The sequence below is a fragment of the Eptesicus fuscus genome, chromosome 17, assembly GCF_027574615.1.
Source record: "Eptesicus fuscus isolate TK198812 chromosome 17, DD_ASM_mEF_20220401, whole genome shotgun sequence".
NCBI classification, from domain to species: domain Eukaryota; kingdom Metazoa; phylum Chordata; class Mammalia; order Chiroptera; family Vespertilionidae; genus Eptesicus; species Eptesicus fuscus.
In genome coordinates, this window is record NC_072489.1 from 17764046 (window position 1) to 17787500 (window position 23455).

The 23455-nt window shown below is 60.8% G+C and overlaps 1 protein-coding gene across 1 annotated transcript in view; it reads left to right on the forward strand.

Moving 5' to 3' along the window:
* Positions 1 to 1190: 1190 nt before the first annotated feature.
* Positions 1191 to 23455, forward strand: part of SPOCK2 (SPARC (osteonectin), cwcv and kazal like domains proteoglycan 2) — a 23836-nt gene continuing 1571 nt past the window's right edge. The window contains exons 1-11 of the mRNA XM_008145407.3: positions 1191 to 1545; positions 14361 to 14369; positions 14760 to 14805; positions 15023 to 15137; positions 15512 to 15626; positions 17256 to 17370; positions 17741 to 17860; positions 18793 to 19011; positions 21753 to 21815; positions 23201 to 23338; positions 23426 to 23455. The exon at positions 23426 to 23455 is cut by the window's right edge and continues 1571 nt beyond it. Coding sequence (XP_008143629.2) covers positions 1357 to 1545; positions 14361 to 14369; positions 14760 to 14805; positions 15023 to 15137; positions 15512 to 15626; positions 17256 to 17370; positions 17741 to 17860; positions 18793 to 19011; positions 21753 to 21815; positions 23201 to 23338; positions 23426 to 23455 — 1159 coding nt within the window. The 5' untranslated portion in view covers positions 1191 to 1356. The remainder of the gene's footprint in view (positions 1546 to 14360; positions 14370 to 14759; positions 14806 to 15022; positions 15138 to 15511; positions 15627 to 17255; positions 17371 to 17740; positions 17861 to 18792; positions 19012 to 21752; positions 21816 to 23200; positions 23339 to 23425) is intronic.

A 23455-nucleotide genomic window follows, 5' to 3' on the forward strand; every position in this document is an offset into this window, starting at 1 on the left:
TTCAGAATTCCCAGGCCAGACTCAGAGGGACTGCGAACCTTAGAAACTGTGTTTTTTTCCTACTGATTAAGATCATGTTTTTCATTGCCTTTGATTTTTTTTTTTAAAGATCACACCAGCCAAGTTTTGTTAGTGTGTGTGTGTGTGTGTGTGTGTGTGTGTGTGTTTTAATAAAAACACAATCCAGGGCTTGGGTCCCAAATTTTCAATGTTTTGTCCTGTCAGATTATCTGTTTCCTCTTCAATTTATTTATAATATAAACCTCACCTCATTTATGCTCTGATACTGGCTGGGACTGTGCCCAGCCTTCCCAGCTGGTATGTCAACACATTTCTACAGGCAACGATAAGGGCCATACTTTTAACAAAAACCTAAACACTTCAAACAAAAGTAGCCCCCCTTCCTGGCTCCCCTTCCCCAGTGGCTTATTAAAATCAACTTGAAGTCAAAACCATGAGCAAATGTGCCTCTTCCAAATTTGCAGCCTCGAGGCAGATGAATGGTCAGGCATTGGCCTTTTAGGGGTTGCCCTAGGAAGAGCTAACAAAAGGGGGAACAGCCCTCAGACAGCTGCTTGGGGAGGAGGACATCTGCCTCTGCTCTACCAGCCACTCAGTGCAAGGGGCCTGGCCTTGAAAGGAGCATGTGGGGCCGGGGAGCAATAGTCCGGAGGCAGCCGGTTGTTATACGGCTTTTGTCCTCACGAAGCCACCCATTACTGTAGGGCCGCAACTCGCAGGAAGCCAGCTGTCAGGGCTGTGGCCCAGCCCCCTGGGTGGGAGGCAAGGGAGCGAAAGTGTCTGTGGCCAAATTTCCTTTTAGACACCTGAGCCTGGCTGGCTTGGTCACCGGAGAGTTCTGTCTTCTCCCACTTCCATATTCCCTCGGGGCCCCCTTTGCTCCCCACCCTGGGGAAGACAGCAGGGGCGCCTGTTTGGATCCTGGTTTGCAGCTCCCTGAGTGCTGGGCTGGGCTGGGCTCTGCGGCGGCCGCCTGGGCTGGGGCGCTCTGATCTAGCGCTTCCCTTTGAAATCTACCCCCTCCATTTTTTTTTTTTTTTTTTAAACCAGGTATGATGATGTCAAACGTGATGCTGATGCCACAGCCACAGACACGGCCCCTGTTGGCGCAGCCTCTCTGACTCGCCTCCTCTCCGCGTCCAGCGCTGGCTTCTTCAGACAAGTGCATCTCCCAACCAGGTCACATTTCAGCCCAGCCCGCGGGCCGCCGGTCTCCGCTCACACCCGGCGGGAGGAGCGCCGAGGGAGACGGAGCGTTGGCTTCGCCAGCCGAGCGGTGGGTGGAAGGACGCTAAATCCTGCAGAAGTCGGACCCCGGGTCGGACCCAGGCCACGATGCGCGCCCCGGGCTGCGGGCGGCTGGCGCTGCCGCTGCTGCTCCTCGCTGCGGCCGCCTGGGCCGAAAGCGACGCCAAAGGGCTCAAGGAGGGCGAGACCCCCGGCAATTTCATGGAGGACGAGCAATGGCTGTCGTCCATCTCTCAGTACAGCGGCAAGATCAAGGACTGGAACCGCTTCCGAGACGTAAGCCTGCGGGGCCGCGAGGGCCGAGGGCCGGGCTGGGGGCGCGGGTTTGGGGAGGGCGCTGGGGAGCCGGGACCCCCGCGCGGGGAGCGGCGGCTGCCAGGCGCCGCCGGAGGCTCCCGCAGCCCAGCCGGCTCGCGGCTCCGCGAGTAAACAAGGGGCCCCCGCCGGGCGCGGCCAGTCGTCGCCCGCACAGCCCGGCGCCCCTTTCTGGGTCCTCCTGGCCCGACCGGGTCTCCCCCGCAGGCGGGGCGCCGGGAGGGATGCGGGATGCAGGGTGGTGGTGGTGGTGGTGGTTTGCAGGGCGGGAGGGGCGGAGGCCCAGCCACCCCGTCCTTTTATTTATTTGTATTTATTTGTATTTATTTGGGAGTCGCCCCAGGCCCGCACCCCGGCGGCTGATGCTGCGGGCTCCACTGACCGGCGCTGCGGAAGGGGCAGGTCTGGGTGGGGCTGGAGGGGAAGGTAGCTTCGCCCAGCACGTGTGCCCTGTTCTCTCCTTGGGCTTTGGGGGAGGGGGCGCACAGGGGAAAGGGTTGGGGCTGAGTTTGGGGGCGGGGGGGGGGGTCCTGGCGATCCTAAGGCGAGGCGGTGAAAGGCGTGTCTGAGATGGGGGCGGGGGCGGGCGATGGCCGGGAAGACACCCGCGGCCACCCCGGTGGCCTCCCGAGCCCGTGCGGTGTGAGCGCACAGGAAATCTGGTCTCCGGGACCAGCCTGGCCCGGGGCAGCCCAACCCCGAGCTGGGGAGCGGTTCCGATCCGGAGAAAGGACGCCCACGGCCCCAGGTGCTGGGGGGCAGAGGCGGAAGCCCAGAGCGGGGACTGGGGGCCTCGGCGACCGCCGCCGGAGCCCGGCTTAACCTTGGGAGGAACTTTGCGGGGCGGGGGCGGGGCGGGGCGGGGAGGCGGCTGCGGACCCGCCGGCGTCGCTGCAGCACTTTGTTTACAGGCACCTGTAGATCCGAGGGGAAAGCGGAGGCGGCGTTCCCACAGGGGAAGTGAGAGCGCGGAGCGGGGCGCAGAGGGCGTGGCTGGGCCCAGGGGAGGGGTGGGGGTGGAAGTGTGAAGGGGAGGAGGGGCCGGGATGCGCCCAGGAAACCCTACCGGTCCCAGCGACCTAGGGCTCTCTGATGCCGGTTCCCAGAAACCTTTCCTCCGACCTCAGCTCTTGCTCCTCGTCCCCCAGATGCCCTCATCGCACCCACCCAGTACAGCACAAGCCACCCGCGACCTTTCTCATCTTCTCTTAAATCGCATGCACCCAATAGCCCTGTGCAGATGTGCTTGAAACGCACAGGCTTCCTATGAATTGCAGCCGAATGATGGGAAGAGGCTGAGATAAGGATCTTTTTGTTGCTGTGAGAGAAGGGACGGTTTCTCCCCAAAGTCACGGTGGGCTGAAATTCATCAGAAGGGGCCGCCCGCTGCCGGTCCTCTGGAGAGCGGCCTGGGCCGCAGAGTGGGGGTCAGCCCCACCCGCGGCAGGTCCAGCCAAGGCCCAGCGGAGCTCCAGCCAGGCCTTCTCCTCAGCCCCTGCAGGCCAGGCACACATTAGCTGCAGTCTCCTGCCGCTGCCTGGGAAGCAGGCCGGTCACAGCCGCAAGGGAGGGGTTGGGGGGGTGGGGGTGGGGGGGGGGGAGCGGCAGGCTGGTCCATCCCAGCCGGAATCCATGTGTCACTGGTCCAGGCCTCCCTCAGACTCACTGGCTGTTTGATCTTCCAAAAAACGGTACTGGTGAAGGTCAGAAGGAAAAGAAGTGCTTAATCAGAACATTAAAGGTTTAAAAATAAAAGACGCCTCCCCACCCCCTTCCTCCACCTGCTTCCAGTAGCCCACTCTGTGGGTGAGGATAAATGATTGGCTGCTTGACCCCTGGCACAGGGCTGCCCACCTGTCTCCCTGTATCGGTGCCAAATGCTTCCCCCTTCCTCCCATGCTCCTCAGAAGAAAGGCACCAGGTTTGGAATTCTGCAGGACCGGCCCCCAGAGGATTCATGGAAAGCGGTAGGGCATGTATTGGTCGGGGTGGCCTGAGGCTTTTTAGGGCAGATTTCCTCCAAAGCCCCAGTAAAGAGGAGCTCTGGCTGCAGGAGGACAGGGCCAAGGGAGGCTGTGTGGAAGGGTCCGGCTCTGGGGATCTGCTGGCAGCTTTTGCAGAAAGGCAGGATGCTGCTAGCTCAGAGCCACGGCATTGCATAACTTTAGGGGTGCCCCAGTGTGAATGGCGCCCCCTGGAATTGTGCAGTGCACAGACTGTGCACGGGGCTCTGCCAGCACCACAGACACCCTCCTCCCTCCTCCGTCAGCAGAGGTGCCGCTTCCCACCCGAGGGGCTGAAGGCCCTCTGGGTGGGCACAGCAGCATCAGGCTTTGTATACATTTCAGCGGCTGAAAATATACTCGGCTCCTCCACGGGGAGAGAGGCGTTTCTTCTTTTGAACCTTTAAGGTGTTGTCAAGTTGAGCCAGAACCTTGTTCATAATCAATCACAACAGAGCACGGGGTCCCTTGGTGGAAGGCAGGCAAGCAGGAGAACGGGATATTCTTAGGAAATAGGATGGGGAGTCCATAGTATGGGTGGGGGACACGTCTCATTAAATGGCATTGACTGAGTTGAGGGGGAAGACTGAGGGAATCGTGTCTAAGGGGTCAGGGGAACGAAGAAAAGGAGGAAAGCTGGGGAGCTGTTCCCACGTGGGATTGGTCTGAGCGGGTCGGGCGAGTCCAGCTTAGCCGTTTTCTCTGAGCACCAGGGTGGTAATGGAGGCAGGGTTTACCAGTGAGCAGCCCTCCCCACAGTGGGCACAGGGCTTTCATATCCTGGCCCCGGGCAGACCTCTGCCAACACCCAGGAGGAGGGAATGCCATGCCAGAGGAGAAGGGGATGCTGTGATCTCGCTGTGCCTGGCCCTGGGCTTCCCAGAGCCCTGCTGCCAGTGCCGCCTCCCGGACTCACTGGACAGGGTGGGACTGTCCTGCAGGCACAAAGCGTCCAGGGCCTCAGAGACAGAGATGGGCAGTTGCGAGGAGACAGGCCCATTACACAGCATTCTTCCGGCGGCTCCAGGAGCCTGGGGAGGCAGCACTCACTGACTGTTCTTTCTCCTCCCGGCTCTTCCCTACTTTGCACTCTATTTCCATTGTAGTTAATGGAATTGATGAGTGTCTAGCACTGTGCTTGGCACCCAGGAGGCACCAGGGAATGTGTTGAACCACTGATTGCAAGAGCGCTCACGTCTGCCATTCCCTGCGGAAGCACCGGGTGTAGCCCCTCTGAGCCCCTCGGCAGTCTGTGAGGTAGTTATGGTTACTCTGTGGCCCGCTCATTTTGTGGCTGAAGGAATGGAGGCACAGAGAAGTTAAGGAATTACCCGAAGGTCAAAGAGCTAGTAGGTGGCACAGCTGGCATTTGAACCCAGTTGTCTGATTCAGCTTTGCTTTTCAGGGAATTCTAGGCTTAACCTTTAGTGAACATGGGAAGGAAGAACCTACCCTGGAGAACCAAGTCTAGCCTGGCTGGTGCTCTGTGAGTCTCAAGGATGCCTGGGCGGGAGCAGCCCCGCTAAGAAGTGGGCCAGAGGCCCAGCCTGCTCCCAGCCTCTGGGCAGTGAACTCCAGCGGCAGCTGTGCACCCAGGAGAGGCGGGAGCGCAGCTGTGCACCCAGGAGAGGCGGGAGCGCGGGGCCTGGAGGCCTGGGTTCAGGTTCTGGCTCTGCCACTGGCTGGGCACGTGATGCCAGGTACATCCCATAACCTCTCTGAGCTTCAGTTTTAGGCAAGGAAACGGGAATGGATGCATAAACATGAAGGCCTCCATTTCGGGCAATACTCTGCAGCCCCACCGAACAGCCACCAGCTGGCTCAGCATTTCCGGGGTAGCCCACGCCATGCCTCAGGCTCCATGAAAAGAGATGGCCGTATGTTCACTAACTCACCCATTCACTGCAGACCTACGCCCCTCCCAGGTGCCAGGGCTTCGCCGTGATCCTGGGCTCCGGCCCAGGGCAGCACCGCCTGCTGGCCACGCAGGATTCCCACGTCCTTATGATCACCAAGCGGGTCAGGAGCAAGTTTCAGCCACACAGGTGCTTCCTTATTACAGCCCTGCCCCCCACACCTTAACCGGTGCCGGTGTGGGGATGAACTGCACAGATGTTTGTGGATCAGTGTGGGATGTGAGAAGAACCCAGAACTGGGTCAGAATGGATTCCATAATTGGGGTTCTCCCCTAACCTCTTCCTCCGCCCTGGCTTTGAATCCTCTCTCACATAAGAGCGGTGTCACCATGGTGAGGGACTCTTGAGCACCCAGCAGGGCTCCGAGCCTTGGGAGGAGGGAGAGCAGAGCCCCCTGCCTGGAGAGGATGTCATGTGCTCCTCTCATCTCACAGCGCCTCTGAGAGGATAGCCAGCCGACACCACCCACCGTCTCCGGGCATCTCGGGCGTCTCCGCGGTCGGCTGTCTGCAGGAGCGAAAGAGCTCTATCCTACCCCAGCCCCAAGGGCCCGGGAGAGCGCTCAGCTTGTCTTCCGGGCGAGAGGACAGACTAATTGTGTGGCCGTGGGGGGGGCCACTTCACATTTTTGGCCCTTGATTTTCCCATTGATTTAACGAGCAGGCTAAACAGAGCCACCCACCAAGCCCGCGTCACTCTGCGACGCCAGGAAGGCGGCCCTGGAACCCGGGAACAGCCCCTTCCCCGCAGACATAGCCCACCGCCCACCACCCCATCCTGGCCACACGCTGGGCAGCACGTGTCGTGAGGTTTAGGGGAGGGATTTTCCTTTTGCTCTTGAAGAAATACCTGTGACCAGATCAGGGTAGGGGGTGTCTTAGCCAGAGATGGAGAAACCTAAGAAATGGGGCGTGATGGCATCTTGGGGGGGAACAGCAGGCTGGGGATGGGCATGCCGCTTGTACATGTTGATTGCAGGTGTAACATGCGTCTCCTTAGGATTGTAAGCAAGGGGAATGTTTCCCGGCACAGGGCTGGGTACAGAGTTTAGACACCTGTGTCTAACCTGGTGGGCTGTAGGGTGATGCGGTTCTTGAAATGGGACAGCTTGACCCCCCGAGGCCCAGCCAGCTTTCAGGTGGAGTGTGCTCCTTCCTCCGGTGCCTGCAGTATTGACTGGCCCTCGGCTCTGGCACATGTTGGTGCTGCCTTGTGTCGCCTGCTGTGGGCTTGTACCTCAAGAGCCCTCCTGCAGGTATTTGTAATGTGTGTTTGTCTCGCGTCTCCCAGGGTAAGCCCCGGAGGGCAGGGTCTGGGAATAGACTGCTCAGGGGACCTCAGCAGCCTGTCCTGGGAGCGCTACACTGCACGTTTGTGTACACAGTAGGTGCTCAGATCATTGTAGGCGCTGTGGAATGTGAGAGCCAGAAAGGATCTTGGCCGACCCTCATCCGAGCCCCTCCCTTTCCTCTTCAGGCAGCAGAGGGCCCAGGGCAGCGGGAGCTCTGGGCCGAGCCATGCTGGTTCCTTAGAGAGATCTCTTCCTCTTTTTGGACCCCAAAAGGTTGGGACAGTCACACCAGAACCCCAGCACCCTGACTCTCCACAGATTCACCTGTGGTACAAGGGAGTGAGTGACACCGCGAAGGAAGACTGTCCGCGGCCTCCCTGTCCTCCGGCCTTTGTGTCTGTGGGTCTGGGCCTGCCTGCAGCCAGCCTCCCCCCTTCTCCTGGGGAGTGGAGGCTCAGAGCCCTCCACCCCAACCTCAGTATGCCCACAGAGCAGGCCAGCCACCCATCGGACCTGGGCTCCCTCGGGGAGAACAGGTTCCCTGAGGCAGGGCACCCAGATGCCCGAGAAGAGGTCAGGGCTGCTCAGCAGGAAGGACGAGCCAGCCTGGCTGCGGTCTTACCTCTGCCGCAGGCACCCTCTGGCTCCTTCCCTGCTCCCTTGCTCCCTGGCATAGCTGGAGGACATGTAGTTCAGACTCCCTGCCCCTCTCCTCAAAGGTGTCATTTTGGAAGAGCCGGGGGAGCAGAGCCATGGAGCCTAGCAACATTCAGCATTAAGCACGAAGCCCCACATTTTATAGGTGGAGAAACAGACCCAGACAGGGGCAGGTGCCTGGGGGCCCATCTCCCCTCCGCCCCCCCATGAGCCAGAAGGAAGACGGGGGTCTGTGGCAGCTCCCTGTCCTCAGCCCTGGGCTTCTGCCTGGCACAGCAGGCCGGGATGGCCCCGGATGCCCCTGGATTAGCCGAAGGGCGTTGGTGCGAGCATACCGGAGGCAGGTAGAGCTCCTGGCATGCAGGGAGTGACATGCACAGTTATGCCCTCCAAGGAAATTCCTCCGAGGGGAGAGGAGATGGGAGCAGGGAGGCTGCCAGATACCTGTCTCCTTCTGTTTGTGTAGGCCTGACGGCCTCTGCCGCTCCCTCTGAGAGACGGACAAGTATGTAATGACTGCCCGTTCCCGCCCTCCTCCACACGAGGCACTGCCTCCTCAAGATGCCTTCTGCCAGCTCGTGACGGGGTCAGTCCTCCGCTGAGAGGGAGCCCAGGCAGCCCCACTGGGCCCCCTCCTTCCTTCCTGGGTCCCTCACTCTGTGCTCCCTGGCTGTTTGCAGGGAGGAGCAGGAGGAGGCCTGGCCACACGTCTCCCACTCCTGGGCCTCCTCGGGGACTGGGCTCCATGGGAGGCTCCCTGCCTGAGGAACGAGGCGGAGTAATGCCAGGCACTGGGCCCTCCGGAGGTCGGGAGCGGCCTGGCCTCCTTCCAGTGTGAGAGGTTCTCGGTCTGTTACAAATGAAGAAATGCCATAACAGGGTTACGAGTGGTGGTTTAGGGAAGTCTCGGGGTGAGCATCTTTTGGTCCCGGCCATGCACCTGACTGTGGATCCTCATTTAGAGACAAAGGCAAAAGTCTGTACTTACGGGTGTGGGGGGAGGGTAAACGGTGCCGGAAGGAGACAATACAATATACCGATGATGTATTACAGGATCGTACGCCTGAAGCCTGTATAACTTTATTAAGCGATGTCGCCCCATACAATCAATAAAAAAATGTAAAAGTTGATATTTGAGGCCCCTTGTGACCATGAGACCCGAAAGTGCATCTTGTCCACCCCTCCCCCAAGCTCCCTCCTTTCGTGCCAAAGAACTGAGCGGCAGTGATCTTCTGTGGTTTCGCAAGTACAGAGCTTCCCAGTTGAACGTGCTCTCAGGCAGTATTGCGCTGGGTCCCCGAGCTCAGGGAGAAAGGCAAGGGCATCACCTCACAGCCACGGCGGTGGGTCTGGAGAGGGCAGGGCTCTGCCGCCTGCAGTCTCCCCTGCAGGCAGAGGCCAGGCCGTCACACGGTGCAGCACAGAGGCGGGCGGAGATGGGTTCACGGGGCTTTAGCCCAGTAAGGTGGGGCCTCGGGAGGACTGCTCTTCCTTTGCTCCACTTACTGCCGTGTCTCCTCCTCCCCGCCAGATGGAGAGGCTGGGAGAGACTGGGTTAAGTCAAGCTGTGAAGTGAGCGGGTGACTTGGGTGCTAATTAAAATGACAGGAAGTAAACACCGCTAGGAAACACCCAGCATGTGCCCCTAAGGCCGGCTTGGCCTGCGCCCTCCCCACCATCTCTCCCCCAGCTTGGCACGGTGGGCTCCGTCTCCATGGCAACTGAACGGAGCCTCAGAGATCAAAGCAGGAGATGGGTTAGCTCCAAACTAGCCGAACCAGGGGCATGTCAAGGGGTTGCTGGAAAGTGCCTGGAGAAGGGGAGGGGGGGGGGGCGGGGCTCAGTGTCTTCCCTCGACACTGCCAGTCCGTCCTCTCTGCTTGCTGCAGGGCCTCCGGCCTGGGGGTTGAAGCAGAGCTGGTGGAATGGGAGAGACCTCCCTGGCTGGGATGGGGCCTCCTGGGTCCAGCCCCGGGTCTGGGACTTACTCACCTGCCAACATGTGTGGAGCAGTACCGAGTCTTGGTTGGGGGGTACAGGTTCTGGAATCACAGTTCTGGGGCCACCAATACTCTCCTGCTGTGCAATCGGTGTGTGATCCTTAACTTCTCCAAGCCTTGATTTTGTGACCTGAGAAATGGGGTAACAATAGTCATTTTCTCTTAAGGTCCTTGTGAGGAGGAAATGAGCCAATGAGCATAAAGCGCTCAGTGCAGTGCCTCCTCGGGGATTGCTGAAAAGACGTGAGCGGTTATGCTTGTGCGGGTGCTGGGCATGGACAGAGGAGCTTTACATGGTCTCTGTCCTCAGTGAAGGGTTTTAAGGAGGGAGAGACGTGCTCAGACTGCGTTGTAGAGAGATCCCTGTGGCTGCAGCCGTGCGGAGGGGCAGGACGCGGGGAGACCCCGGGGGAACGCTGCCGGGACTGAGGCCAGGGCTGGCAGGGAAGGAGAGGAGGCTGTGAGAAGGGAGGGCGAGCAGAGAGAGGAGGAGGTGGAGTGGACAGGGGGAGGCAAGGACAGGGCAGCTTCTTGGGCTCCACGCTGATGTCCTAAGCTTGGAGAGGGCGGTATGCTGTGCGCGCCGAGGGGAAAGGCCTGGGAGTCAGGAGCCGGTTCCGGCGGTTCCCGTGGCAGCCTGTCCTCAGGCAGAGCATCCGCTGGGTGTGAGGCTCCCGCCCAGGGAGAGGATAGCTGCTCCTCTTCACCTCAGGCTCCACTGGGAATGAAGACAAGGCAGGACCAGAGAGGACGAGAAGAGCATTCGACAGAAGGTGCGGGGCTGGAGGCCCTCAGACCTCGAGCTGTTGCGGAGGGCTCGCCCGCTGCCTGCTCAGCCCCCCGTGGAGCCCTGCCCCGGGCTCAGGCGGCGCTGGGGCAGCAGATGGTTTAAGGAGCTCTGTGGGGGGTTCTCACGTGCAGCCCCAGCTGAGAGGTACCCCTGGCACAGAGGAGGACTGAGCCCCAAGAGGGGGAGTGACTTGCTGAGGCCCCACAATGAGCCAAGTTTAGAGCAGACTCTGGTCCAAAGCCCTCTCCCCCTCTCTGCCCCTCTCAGTCCCGGCTCTGCTCCTCTCTCAACAAGAGACCCCACCTACCTGCAAGGGGGGCTGCGGGGTCCCCTCGGGTCCAGTCTGGGTCCCGGCTCACGCTCTCAGCTGCCTTGCGACGCTTGGCCAGTTGCTCTGCCTCTGAGCCTCAGCTTTCTCGTTTTCTAATGGGGTTGATTCCAGTGGTCCTGCCTGCTTCCCAGGACCGCGAGGGGAAAGGCAGACAGGCACGTAAACACACTGAAGAGGACTGACTCTGAAAGCACCAGACGCGTCTCCCTGAGCCGCTGAGCTGAGCGTGCGGTGTGAGGGTCACGGCTGGCTGAGCTGAGCAGGTGACACAGGCACGCTCGTCCTTTGCCCAGAACTTTGGCTCTCAGCCGAGGACCCATCCTCCTTCCGAGCGGCCCTGGCGCTAGAGCGGAACCCCTTTTCTCAGGGGGAACGAGACCTCCCAGCCACCCACCCGTCCGTAGCTAAAGCGGGATGGAACTGCAGCTCCTTCCCCGCGAAGACCCCGCTGCCTTTCTCCCTTTATCAGACTTGTCGCACAGCGGCCCGAGCCCACTTGGGCTCCATAACAGCCGCTGCCACGGAAAGCGCAGTTCACACTTGCCCGCCAACACCTCTCTTTCAGCTTAGAGAGGGCGGCCCCCACCGACCCCAGGGACCCCGTGTGTGTCCCTGGGCGCTGCCTCTGCCCCTTCCCCGGACACCCCGAGGGGAGACCTTCACTCCGCACTGGTCTCTGCTGTCCCGTGGTGGCCTCTCTTCTCTCCAGCTCCCCTTCTGCCTGTTTCTGATTCCCCACCATTTCCTCTGCCCGACGTGCACGGTCTCTTCAGCTACGATGGCTTTCATTTGTTGAGTGTTTTTGGACACCAAGCACCTCACAGACGCATCTTCTTTCATTCCTGCAGCCCCAGGAGGCAGGTGCGAGCTCCCACAGGCAGGGGGAGGGGGGATCCTGTGCGACTCCGGGCCCTCTCCTCACCCCCTCGGTCAGCTGCTCCCACTCCGGGGAGTGAGGCTCCTGGGCTCCGGAGCACCCGGGCCTCCCTCCACCCACCACGTGGACACAGCGCGCAGCTGGAAGGGAGGACAGCACTGTATACAGCAGGGGCTCAATCCCTGCAGGCTGACCAGGGGAGGAGTGGGGGTGAGTGGAGATAGCTCCCCGCCAGGGCGCTAACGAAGGAGTTGGGGGGTGAAATCTTTCTCGAACTCCCTCTTCCCCACCCATTTTCCCTTAGATTTCTAATAAAACATTCTTGGTCTTGGCCTTCGAGACCCACTTTGTACTGAGCTCCCAAGGCTCACAGCGTGGCTGGGGGTTAGGCAGTGGGGTGGGTGAGAGTGTGGGTGAGCAGGCATGGAGGCCCTTGGCTGAAACACAGGCCCCGCCCTTTCCAGTGCAGGTGCAGGTGGGTCTGGGGCACCCCCCATTCCAGTTCAGGTGCAGGCGGTTTGGGGGCACACAGACCTGGTTGGTTGGGGACAGCCACTTCCCTCTTCACAGCCTATGTCCACTCCCCTCCCAGGGAATGATGGAGCAGCGGGGAAGATCCAAATTTGATGGAGGCCAGGCCCTACTTCTGCCCCAACCTTGTAACCCTGGCTGCAGCCCTTGGCCACTCTCAGCCTCCGCTTCTCCACTGTCCATCTGGGTGGAGTGGACACCGGAGAGGCCCCTCTGACCGGAGGAGTTCTTGGAGTGGAAGGGCCGGGTCTGGGCTGGTTCCCTGGGCCCTAGCACATGAGGGAAGTTGGGCCTCAGCTCCTAGCCCTGCAGTCTCCTTAGAAGCTTGCCGAGGGGCTCGGGAGGGCTCAGGTCGTGCCCTGAAGAGCTGGGTGGGTGCCTGAGCCTGGAGCTGAGCTGGCCTGTCCAGTGCCCGGGGGCGGCCCAGCCAGGTTCTCCGGAAGCCCCTTCGGAGGTTTCTCGCTGCTGCTCCTGGGCTCAAGGACAGCGGGACACTGGGCTGCCTGGACATGTGGTGGGGACAGATGTGGGAGGAGTGAAGGGGGAGAGAGAAAGAGGAGAGACACGGAGGGATATGAACAAAGAGATGCCTGGGAACGCAGGACAGAAAGAGAGCAGAGCTGTGCAAGCCACGCCCTCCTCCCAGGGAGGGGCCTGCTGGTTTCTTGCCCGCCGCCCTTCCCTCCCCTCCCCTCCCTGCCTCACCCTCTCTCATGGAAGAGTCTGGAAGATCAAGCGGAAAGGGGGCCTTCCTGCTCGAGTGTGAGAACTGGAGGCTGTTGGGAGAAGTGGCTTTGTTCCTTTGTTCCTAGATAAACCATCTGGCACTGGGTGAGCTGCCGGCAAGTGTCCTGGTTTCCTACTGTTGCTTACACGTGTGTGCTATATACCCCTGCTCACAGACGAGGACCTGCACGCATGCACGCACCCGTGTGCAGAAGCACACAGTACACACCTGACCACACGCACTCTGCCGGGGTGCTGACCCAGCTGCCTGCTCGGCCCCGGCCACTGTCCGGCCTTTGCCTAGAAGGTGCGTTGATGAGGCTTTGCCCCTGCTGTTCCTCTGAGGCTGGTCCACCTCCAGGGAGACTTCAGAGGCCCAGAGCCCTGGGGCTCTCAGCAGTGCTGCCTGCCCTCCTTTGTGCCCCTGGCTGCCCCCATGTGGCTGCCCTGTGATCAGGAGCCCTGTGCCCTCCCCGCAGGCGTGACAGGCATCTGGCGCCTTCCCACCTCTGACCCTTGCGGGGACGGGGACGGGACTCTGGATGAGTGGGCCGTTGTGTGTGTGTGGCTCCTCATGCCCCTCACCTCCACCCAGAGGAGGCCAGCAGCTGGCTCCTTGGCAGCCTCCAGTCCCGAGAAGCCCTCCTGCCTGGGTGGCAGAGCTTCCACCGGAAGCACCCTGTTTGCCAGTGTTCCGCCATGCCATCCCCCACCCTGGGGGGAAGGAGGGAAGCCAGGCGTGTTGGGAGTGTCCTGCCAGTGAGCGAGGCTGCGTGGAGCCGCTCTGCCTCAGCCCCTCCTCGGTCCACCGCCCTTGTGGCCAGAGAGGGTGGGGAGTGACCGTCCATGCGCCTCCTGTGTTGGAGACGGTGTGTCGTGGCCAGAAGAGAGGCGTGTGCTGGTGTCAGGAGACCTGGGTTCTGTGATGGCGCCACCTGGGTCAGGCCACTTCCTGTCTCTGGGCATTCCGGCCTCTCCTGTACAAAGAGGGGCTGGGCCGGATGACCTCAGAGGGCCTTTCGGGCCCCTCGGAACCTGAGGATTTGCGGCTGGACCGTGGTACCTGAGGGCGCCGGCCCCCTTTCTCTCAGTGCGCCATCTGAGCTCTGCAGGAGAGTCAGACCTCGAGGAAGAGCAGTCCCCGTGCCACCTCTAGGGAGGGCCTCCTTCCGCCTCAGTCACGGTGGGCAAGGTCAGGGGAGGGGACTGGCAAGGGACGCACCCTTGCCAAGGGAGGGTGGTGTTTCTGGGACACCCCAGGGCACAGGCGTGAGAATCCCTTTTCCCAGGTGGTATGGGCCCCTCAGACACTGTCCTGCTGGTGGGAACAGCCTCAGGGTCGGGAGGAGTGGGATGGGCCTCACCCTCTCAACGCCATGGGTCTCCCCGCTACTGCTCCTGGGGCTGCCCCTGCGTGGGCCAGGTCTTAAGCTGTCTGTGGTGAAGACATAGGAACACTGGCCTCCGATTAGAGGCTCTAGAGGCCAGAGGACCATAGCAATGAAAGACCAGTGCCCAGTGCCCCACAGCCACGCGATGAGGCTGGGGAGCCCTGGGATCAGGGGTCTGAGGGTGGGCCTCACTAAAATCCCCATCTCTCCCTCTCTCCTCCTGCTTCATTTCCCACGGCCTGCTGCTGCTTCCCGATCCCCAGGAGGTGGAGGTGAGTACCGCCCGGGGCCCTGTTGCGTATGGCCACTCGGCAGCCGCATGCTCCACTCCCCGCTCCTCTGTTTGCACCCTCACCTGACTGCCCTGTAGCACCCAGTGTGGGATTGGCCGGGGTGGGGGTGGGGAAAGGGGGTGGGAAAGGAGCTTACGGGAGAAGCTGGAAGGGGTTCTGGACATGGGTTTAGGGGACTAGAGGTTTGGGGTAGGCCGCTGGCAGGGCCTGGGTAGACCAGGGTCATCTGAGCAGCCACCAAGATGGTGACAATTTACATGTGCAAGCAGTGGCCCAGCCCTGTCCTCCCTGGCCCTGGAGTTGAACCTCCACTCTGAGATGTGAGTCTTAGCCCTTCCCTTCTCCTCCACCCCCTCTGTCCTTTCCTAGGATGATTACATCAAGAGCTGGGAGGACAGTCAGCAAGGAGATGAAGGTAACATGCCCCTGCCAGGCCGGGGAAGGTGACTGACACCCAGGAAGACTTGAGGCCGGAGGGCAAGTCCTGACCCTGGGCAGCCCAGGAGCTGAGGGACTCTGGTTATCAAGAGCTGCTGGAGGCAGGGACTTCCGGGCTCAGAAGTGAGGCGGGGGCTCCCGGGATCTCTGGCACTGACTTCCAGCTGACCTGAGTTCTGACCGTGTGCCTGCAGCCCTGGACACCACCAAGGACCCCTGCCAGAAGGTGAAGTGCAGCCGCCACAAGGTGTGCATCGCCCAGGGTTTCCAGCGGGCCATGTGCATCAGCCGCAAGAAGCTGGAGCACAGGTGAGCGGTCTGGGGAGGCTTTGCTTAAAGAGCGCGCTCGGGCTTGACTCACCCTCTCCTATGTATGAGTTACCTATTGCTGGGAAACAACCTACCTCAAAACGCAGTGTCTTAAAATAACAAATATGTGTTATCTCACCGTTTATGAGGGTCAGGAATCTGGTTCTGTCGGATGGTTCTGGCTCAGGGTCTCTCACGAGGTTACAGCCAAGATGCTGGCAGGGGCTGTATCATCTGAAGGCTGGACTGGGGCTGGAGGATTCACCCCCAAGCTCCTGACACAGCTCTTGGCCAGAGGCCTTTGTTCCTAGTCACGTGGCCCTCTCTCATTTTCACCTCTATCCCGTGCCTTCCCCACCCCTCTCCTCCTGTAGGATCAAGCAGCCTGCCCTGAAACTCCATGCAAACAAAGATACCGCCTGCAAGCCCTGCCACATGGCCCAGCTGGCCTCCGTCTGCGGCTCTGACGGCCACACTTACAGCTCCGTGGTGAGGAACCCTCGCCCCACGGGGATGGGGGTGGGATGCACTTGAGGCCACAGGGAACAGAGGACTGAACAGCCATCAGGGCCTCCTGAGGAACTCCCAGGGCTGATGGGGGTCCCACAGGGCTAGTGGCAGTGCATTCAATGTAGCCAATCAGAGCAGGAGCACCTGAGCCCTGGGCTGGGGCTACCGAGGGTCTACACCAGACCCTGCCCCTGGTCTCAGGCAGGTGCAGGTAGGGGGTGGGGCTTGGAAGAGGCAGGTGGGCAGGTGACAAGAGTTAGAGTAAAGGAGGAAAGGGCCTCCTGACATCCCAAGGGCTATGGGAGGAAGGAGCTCTGTGGTCCAGTGACTGGGGGAGAAGGACGAGCTCGCCACCAGCAGGTTCCACATGGAGGGGATGGGGCTCACCAGCGAGCACTGGGCATTCTGGGGCAGGAGGATTATTCTTCCAGGAGCTGACGATGTGGGAAGGAATTCCCGCCTTATGGGATTTTTGTGAGGATTAAATGATACAATATCTGTGAAAGCATTTTATAAACACTAAAATGCCATGGAAGTATGGTGCTAGCTGTGAGTGCTTCCACCAGCCACGAGGAGTTGGGAGTCTGGAGGACGCTGACTGTTGGCTTGGGTTGGGATCTAGGGCTTAAGACACCTTTGGGGGAGATGTGCAGATTTAAGAACCGGTCCGCCCTCCCTGTGGGTGATGAGTGAAGTAGGGTGGGGATGAAGTCACCCTTTAAGGGAGGGAGGGGAGAGAGACTAAAGCTGGAGGCTGAGGCCAGGAGCTGCACCGAGAAGGCAGGGGGAGACCGAGGAGACGGGGGTGACAGAGGGCGTGGGAGTCGGAGAGGGCTGTGGTCTGAGGTCATGGCGCTGTCCCGTGGGAGGTAGAGGCATCAGGAGGTCTGGCTTCCATCCCAGGCCCTGGGCCTCTCTGAGCTCCCATGTTCTCTGCTGAGCACGAGAAACACAATTCTCTCCCAGAGCTGAAGGGGACCAAGGGAGACAGTGCTGGAGAAGGTGCTGTGACAACGCTCCGCCCGCCTCGCACTAGGCAGACACCCCCAGGGGAAAGCTTTAAGGGCAAGGAGTGGGGAGCCCCTCAGCAGCTGGCTTTGGCTAACAGCTGCAGCCCAGTGGTTTCAGTGAAAGCGCAAGAATTAGCAGATGTTCAATAGCCGTAGCTGTTTGTTGTCAAGAGAGCTGAGCAAAGGGCCACTGAGGGAGGGGGCCAGCAGCCAGTGACCCGGGGACCAAGGGACTGGGGTGAGCGGGAGGAGAAGCCATGAGGGCCAGGAGAGCGTGAGCAATAGCTAAACAGGGCAGGTGGGTGGCTGGGGGTGAGAGGATGAGGACATGGGTGTCCTGGGAAAGAGAAAGGTGCAGAGAGGGCAGTCTGGTGCCAAGTTGGGTTCTTGGGCGCCTTCCATTGCTAAGCCCCTCCCTGAGCCTGCTGCCCCCTGCACTGTGCACCTGTGGCCACCAGAGGGACCAGGTGGGCTGTTCCTGGGCCCTGTCCTCCTGTCAGCCATGGGGAAGGCAGATGTGGCTGCCAAGTAGATGCCCCCAGCTGCAGGGCACCCTGAGGTGAGGCCCCATCGCCCATTGACCTTTGGCCTTGTGCAGTGTAAGCTGGAGCAGCAGGCCTGCCTGAGCAGCAAGCAGCTGGCCGTGAGATGTGAGGGCCCCTGCCCCTGCCCCACGGAGCAGGCCACCAGCTCCACCACGGATGGCAAAGCAGGTAATGAGGAGTGCCGGGCCATAGATGGGGGTGGGGGGGGGGGGGGGGGCTGGGTCTCCCTGCCAGGGCTCCGGGATGGTTTGCAGAGCAGCAGGGAGAAGTGGCACAAGCAAGGACAGGCCTGGGGGTGGGCTGGCTGGTTAGCAGAGCAGGAGGGCTTGGGCCCCAGCCACAGGGAGCCTGTGCTGTGTGTTTCATGCTGGGGAGTGAGGGGGAGGAAGAAGGTGGGAGAGGGCGGGGAGGGAGCCTCCAATTTCTAACTTTTTTTCTACAGCATCCCTGACAGCTGCCCACCTCCTGGCCTGTAGGGCAGCATCTCAAGCTAAGATCATGCTTCACTCACCTTCACCCTCCACCCCCTGTTCTGCAGAGACCTGCACGGGTCAGGACCTGGCCGACCTGGGGGATCGTCTGCGGGACTGGTTCCAGCTCCTCCATGAGAACTCCAAGCAGAATGGCTCAGCCAGCAGCGGAGGCGGCCCGGCCAGTGGTACAGGAGCCCGTTACTCTGGCTGGGAGGAGGGTGGGAGGTGGGAAGACAGGTGTCCCCTGGGGCCAGCCCGCCTTGTGCTCCCTCCTGCCCCTAAAAGAGCCTAAACCCCAGAACGGGCTGCAGGTTTCAACCAGACAGAAGAGATTCAGGTTAGCTATAAGGAAGAAAGTCTTACTTTAAAAAAAGTATTTTTATTGATTTCAGAGAGGAAGGGAGAGGGAGAGAGAGAGAAAAACGTCAATGATGAGAGAGAATCATTGATCGGCTGCCTCCTGCACACCCCACACTGGGGATCGAGCTGGCAACCCAGGCATGTGCCCTGACCCGGAGTTGAACCATGACCTCCTGGTTCATAGGTTGATGTTCAACCACTGAGCCATGATGACTGGGCAGAAAGAACTTCTTAAAATGAGTAGGGAGAGCCTTGGCTGGTGTTTCTCAGTGGTTAGAGCACTGGCCTGGGCACTGAAGGGTTGTGGGTTTGATTCCTGGTTAAGGGCACGTACCTGGGTTGCAGGTTAGATCCCCGGCCCCAGATGGGGTGTGTGCAGGAGGCATCCCCTCAATGTGTCCCTCTCACATTGATGTCCCCCCTCTTCCCTTCCACTCTCTCTAAAAATCAATGGAAAAAAGTATCCTCGGGTGAGGATTAACAAAAACAACAAAAATTGGTAGGGAGAGCTGAAATGTAGCCAGGAGCAGTAAGGAATTATTTTCTCTGAAGGGCTTTCAAACAGGGTTTTGATGGTGCAGTTCTAGGTGGAGGCAGAGGGATGGATCTGGCCCTGGACAGAGGGCTGGGGCTGGGAGAGGAGGAGGGAGGGGAGGATGGATGGATAGATGGGAGGATGATGGGTGGGCGGATGATGGGTGGGCGGATGGGCGGAGCGCTTTACCCGAGCGTGTTGGAACCGTGGTCTTCTTCCCAGGCCTGGACAAGGTCCTGGGGGCCAGCTGCAAGGACTCCATCGGCTGGATGTTCTCCAAGCTGGACACCAGTGCCGACCTCTTCCTGGACCAGATGGAGCTGGCTGCCATCAACCTGGACAAGTACGAGGTCTGCATCCGCCCTTTCTTCAACTCCTGCGACACCTACAAGGACGGCCGTGTCTCCACCGCCGAGTGGTGCCTCTGCTTCTGGCGGGAAAGTGAGTGTGGCCCTGGCTGGGCCGGCCCCGCCCCCGGCTCCAGGCTCTGTGGGGTCGGAGGGGCTCTGCCTGGTCAGCTACCCAGTCCCAGAACGTTCCCCGCCCACCCGCCCCCTGTGCTCTCTCAGGGAGGCCAGCTCGTAAACTCCCTTCTTGGCAGGCTCCCAGCTGGGTCCTGAAGCTTGAGCACGTTTGGCCTTCTGAAAGAAAGAGGGTCACAAGCTGTACACCTAACATTTCTGGGGACCCCTGGACGGTCTGGGGAGGGCCGGGAAGGGCCTGAAGCTAAAGCGACTTGGGACTTGGGCTTCTCCAGGATTCCACTATGTGATCCTTAGCCTTAGAGATATCGCATCAGTTGCTGAACCACAAACACGTGCTAGAGATTATCTAGGCCAGTGGTCGGCAAACTGCGGCTCGCGAGCCACATGCGGCTCTTTGGCCCCTTGAGTGTGGCTCTTCCACAAAATACCACGGCCTGGGCGAGTCTATTTTGAAGAAGTGGTGTTAGAAGAAGTTTAAGTTTAAAAAATTTGGCTCTCAAAAGAAATTTCAATCGTTGTACTGCTGATATTTGGCTCTGTTGACTAATGAGTTTGCCGACCACTGATCTAGGCCAAGTGGCGACTGCTGCCCCTCCCTCCCCCCGCCCCCTGGTAGGCGCTGGTGCCCTGCCTGGCTCCATGGTGCTCGTGGGGTCAAAGCAGGACAGCGTCCGGGCCCGAGGCTCAGGTTCCGCCAGGGCTCCTCCGTGTGCGGCTGGGAACCCTGGGCAGGTGACTGAACCTTTCTGCGTGCGGTTTCTTCATTTGACTCGGGAGGTGACAGGACCGACCTCAGAGACGGTTGTGAGGATGAAGGGAGATAATCTGGGCGCAGAGCACTGTGCAACTGGCAAACCCCTCGGCCTTGGGTCATTTGATTGCCCCTGACCTCCCAGCCTCCCCGCTGTCCGCATTGCTCCCCCTCCAGGCCTCCACTCTCATCTACTCCCCTGGCCTCTACTCTCATCTAATCCCCAGGCCTCCACTCTCATCTCCTCCCCAGGCCTCCACTCTCATCTACTCCCCTGGCCTCCACTCTCATCTACTCCCCAGGCCTCCACTCTCATCTCCTCCCCAGGCCTCCACTCTCATCTCCTCCCCAGGCCTCCACTCTCATCTCCTCCCCAGGCCTCCACTCTCATCTCCTCCCCAGGCCTCCACTCTCATCTACTCCCCTGGCCTCCACTCTCATCTACTCCCCAGGCCTCTACTCTCATCTCCTCCCCAGGCCTCCACTCTCATCTCCTCCCCAGGCCTCCACTCTCATCTCCTCCCCAGGGCTCCACTCTCATCTACTCCCTAAGCCTCCACTCTCATCTCCTCCCCAGGCCTCCACTCTCATCTCCTCCCCAGGCCTCTACTCTCATCTCCTCCCCAGGCCTCCACTCTCATCTACTCCCTAAGCCTCCACTCTCATCTCCTCCCCAGGCCTCCACTCTCATCTCCTCCCCAGGGCTCCACTCTCATCTACTCCCTAAGCCTCCACTCTCATCTCCTCCCCAGGCCTCCACTCTCATCTCCTCCCCAGGCCTCTACTCTCATCTCCTCCCCAGGCCTCCACTCTCATCTACTCCCCAGGCCTCCACTCTCATCTCCTCCCCAGGGCTCCACTCTCATCTACTCCCTAAGCCTCCACTCTCATCTCCTCCCCAGGCCTCCACTCTCATCTCCTCCCCAGGGCTCCACTCTCATCTACTCCCTAAGCCTCCACTCTCATCTCCTCCCCAGGCCTCCACTCTCATCTCCTCCCCAGGCCTCTACTCTCATCTCCTCCCCAGGCCTCCACTCTCATCTCCTCCCCAGGCCTCCACTCTCATCTCCTCCCCAGGCCTCCACTCTCATCTCCTCCCCAGGGCTCCACTCTCATCTACTCCCTAAGCCTCCACTCTCATCTCCTCCCCAGCCCTCCACTTTCATCTCCTCCCCAGGCCTCCACTCACATCTGCTCCCCAGGCCTCCACTCTAATCTATTCCCCAGGCCTCCACTCTCATCTATTCCCCAGGCCTCCACGCTCATCTACTCCCCAGGCCTCCACTCTCATCTCCTCCCCAGGCCTCCACGCTCATCTCCTCCCCAGGCCTCCACTCTCATCTCCTCCCAGGCCTCCACTCTCATCTCCTCCCCAGGCCTCTACGCTCATTCTGTGGATTCTGTGCACCAGCCTTGGCAGGAGCCCGGGAACAGGTCTCATGTTACCCTCAGCTGGGCCTCCCACTGGAAGGGCTCAGGGTCTTCTCAAGGTCACAGACAAGTTAGATTTGGCTGCCAGTGATTTTCAGGCTTCCCACTAACATCTCCTCTTGTCTTATGTTCCCCTGGGGCCCATACTCGTGGGGAATACGTGTGTTCTCCCCTCTTTTGAATCCTATTAAGTCACTCCATGGGTCACCCACACCCTCAGAGAGCCCTTGGTCTCTTGGGGGCCTCAGCCTACCCCACAGCCCTGGAATGGCCATTGGAGCCTGGATATTTGGCCCCCCGATGCAGCCTGGGTATTTATCTCGTGGTGCCCCTGTGTCAAATTTGGGGACGTTAAAGGGATCAGTGCATCCCCCCACTGTGGGGTGGCTTCGGATCTGACTTGGCTATTTTCATCCTGCAGAGCCCCCTGCCTGGGTTTGTAAGCCTTGGGGAGGGGGCATAGCGCATCCTCCCAGCCCCGGGGCGGCCCCTCAGAGGCTGTTCTGTCCCTGCAGAGCCCCCCTGCCTGGCGGAGCTGGAGCGCATCCAGATCCAGGAGGCCGCCAAGAAGAAGCCAGGTGAGGTGCTGGGCTGGGCGCAGAGCAGGGCGCAGGGAGGGTGCCCAGTGCCCCCGAGACTGGAGGCTCCAGCCCCGGCATTAGGGGGAGTCCTGGCCTAGGAACACAGGAGAGGGAACTCCCTCCCCGCTTTCATCCTTGTGTGGGGCGGGGTCTCCCAGCCAGCCCCAGTGCGTGTGTTTTCAGCACTAATGTTTGCCTCCCCCTGATGGAGCAGGAGGTTGGGATACAAAAGGTTCCTAGAATACGCCCCCCCCCCATTTTATTAAGTTCAGCAAGGTGAGTGCAGAGCTTGAGTGAGCCCCCCCTCTCCTACATTCCCCCCATACCTCCCACTTCCCTGCCAGTACACACTCACTGCTCAGTGAGTACTTGGGAGCCAGCCCAGGTCAGAACTGGGCAGCACAGACTCGGTCCCTGGCCCAGAGGCACACAGGCTGCCCGGCCCAGCCCACGCCAACACGCACCACCCCCAGCTGCGGCTGTGTGAGGCCTCTCTGGGCCGCTGGCTTCAAGGGGAGCCCTGAGGGATGGGGACGAGCCAGCCAAGTGCAGAGCTGAGGGCAGGAAGATGCTCAGGGTTTTGGGGGACAGAAAGAAGGGTCCCCTGGAGTGTGGTGGTTGAGGAGACAGAGGTCTGAGGGGCAGGACCCATGGGCCTCCTGGCTCCTTGAGGGCCGCTGGGCATTGGACGGGGCTGAAGAGACCAGTACATGTGACAACACGGAAGCCACACAGCGACCACACTGCTGAGAGCGTGGCCTTCAGGGGGGGGGCTTTAGCGCCGCTTCTACCGGGAAGCACCGAGCGTGCCTGCTGGGCCTTCAGGCACCCCACCTGTGTGCCTGGTATTATCTCTGTGTGTCTCACCCCCTAATGGCAGAGTCCGTCTCTGGGTCCCCAGCATGGTGGTCTCAGATGTCTGTTGATTGGACAGAGGAGCAGCAGTTCCGTAGCCTGAGGGAATGCGGGGGGTGGGGGGCCTGTAGGCAGGTCAGAGGGGCTGAGAGAAGCATGGGCATTGCCAGCAGCGGGCACTCAGGATGGAGGGGCAGATGGGATGGAGGGGGGGAACCAGGTGGAGAGGGGCAGCTGGGATGGAGGGGCAGCCGGGGTGGAGGGGCCGCCGGGTGGAGGTCAGACTGGCCGTCCTACGAGACTTGGGCAGAGACGGACAGCGCCATCGCGGGGCCTGAGCGGGTCATCTAGGGAGGCGGGCTTTCTCGTCTCCAGTCCGAGGAGCTGGAGGAAACGGGCATCCGGGCTTGTTGGGTGGTCGGTGCCTGGGCTGGTGGGGTCTGGACCGCAGCTCGGGTCCGAGCTCAGGGCCGCCCCTCTGGGGAGCCCACCGCGGCCCTGCTCGGACCCCCCGCCTGGCCCTCCAGGAGTCTTCATCCCGAGCTGCGACGAGGACGGCTACTACCGCAAGATGCAGTGCGACCGGAGCGGGGGCGACTGCTGGTGTGTGGACCAGCTGGGCCTGGAGCTGACCGGCACCCGCACGCACGGCAGCCCCGACTGTGGTAAGGCCGGCAGCCCCGGGGCTCGGACCGCCCGAGGGCCTGCGTGGGGAGGCGGGGGGCTGACCTGACCTGCTTGTTCACGCACAGATGACATCGTGGGCTTCTCGGGGGACTTTG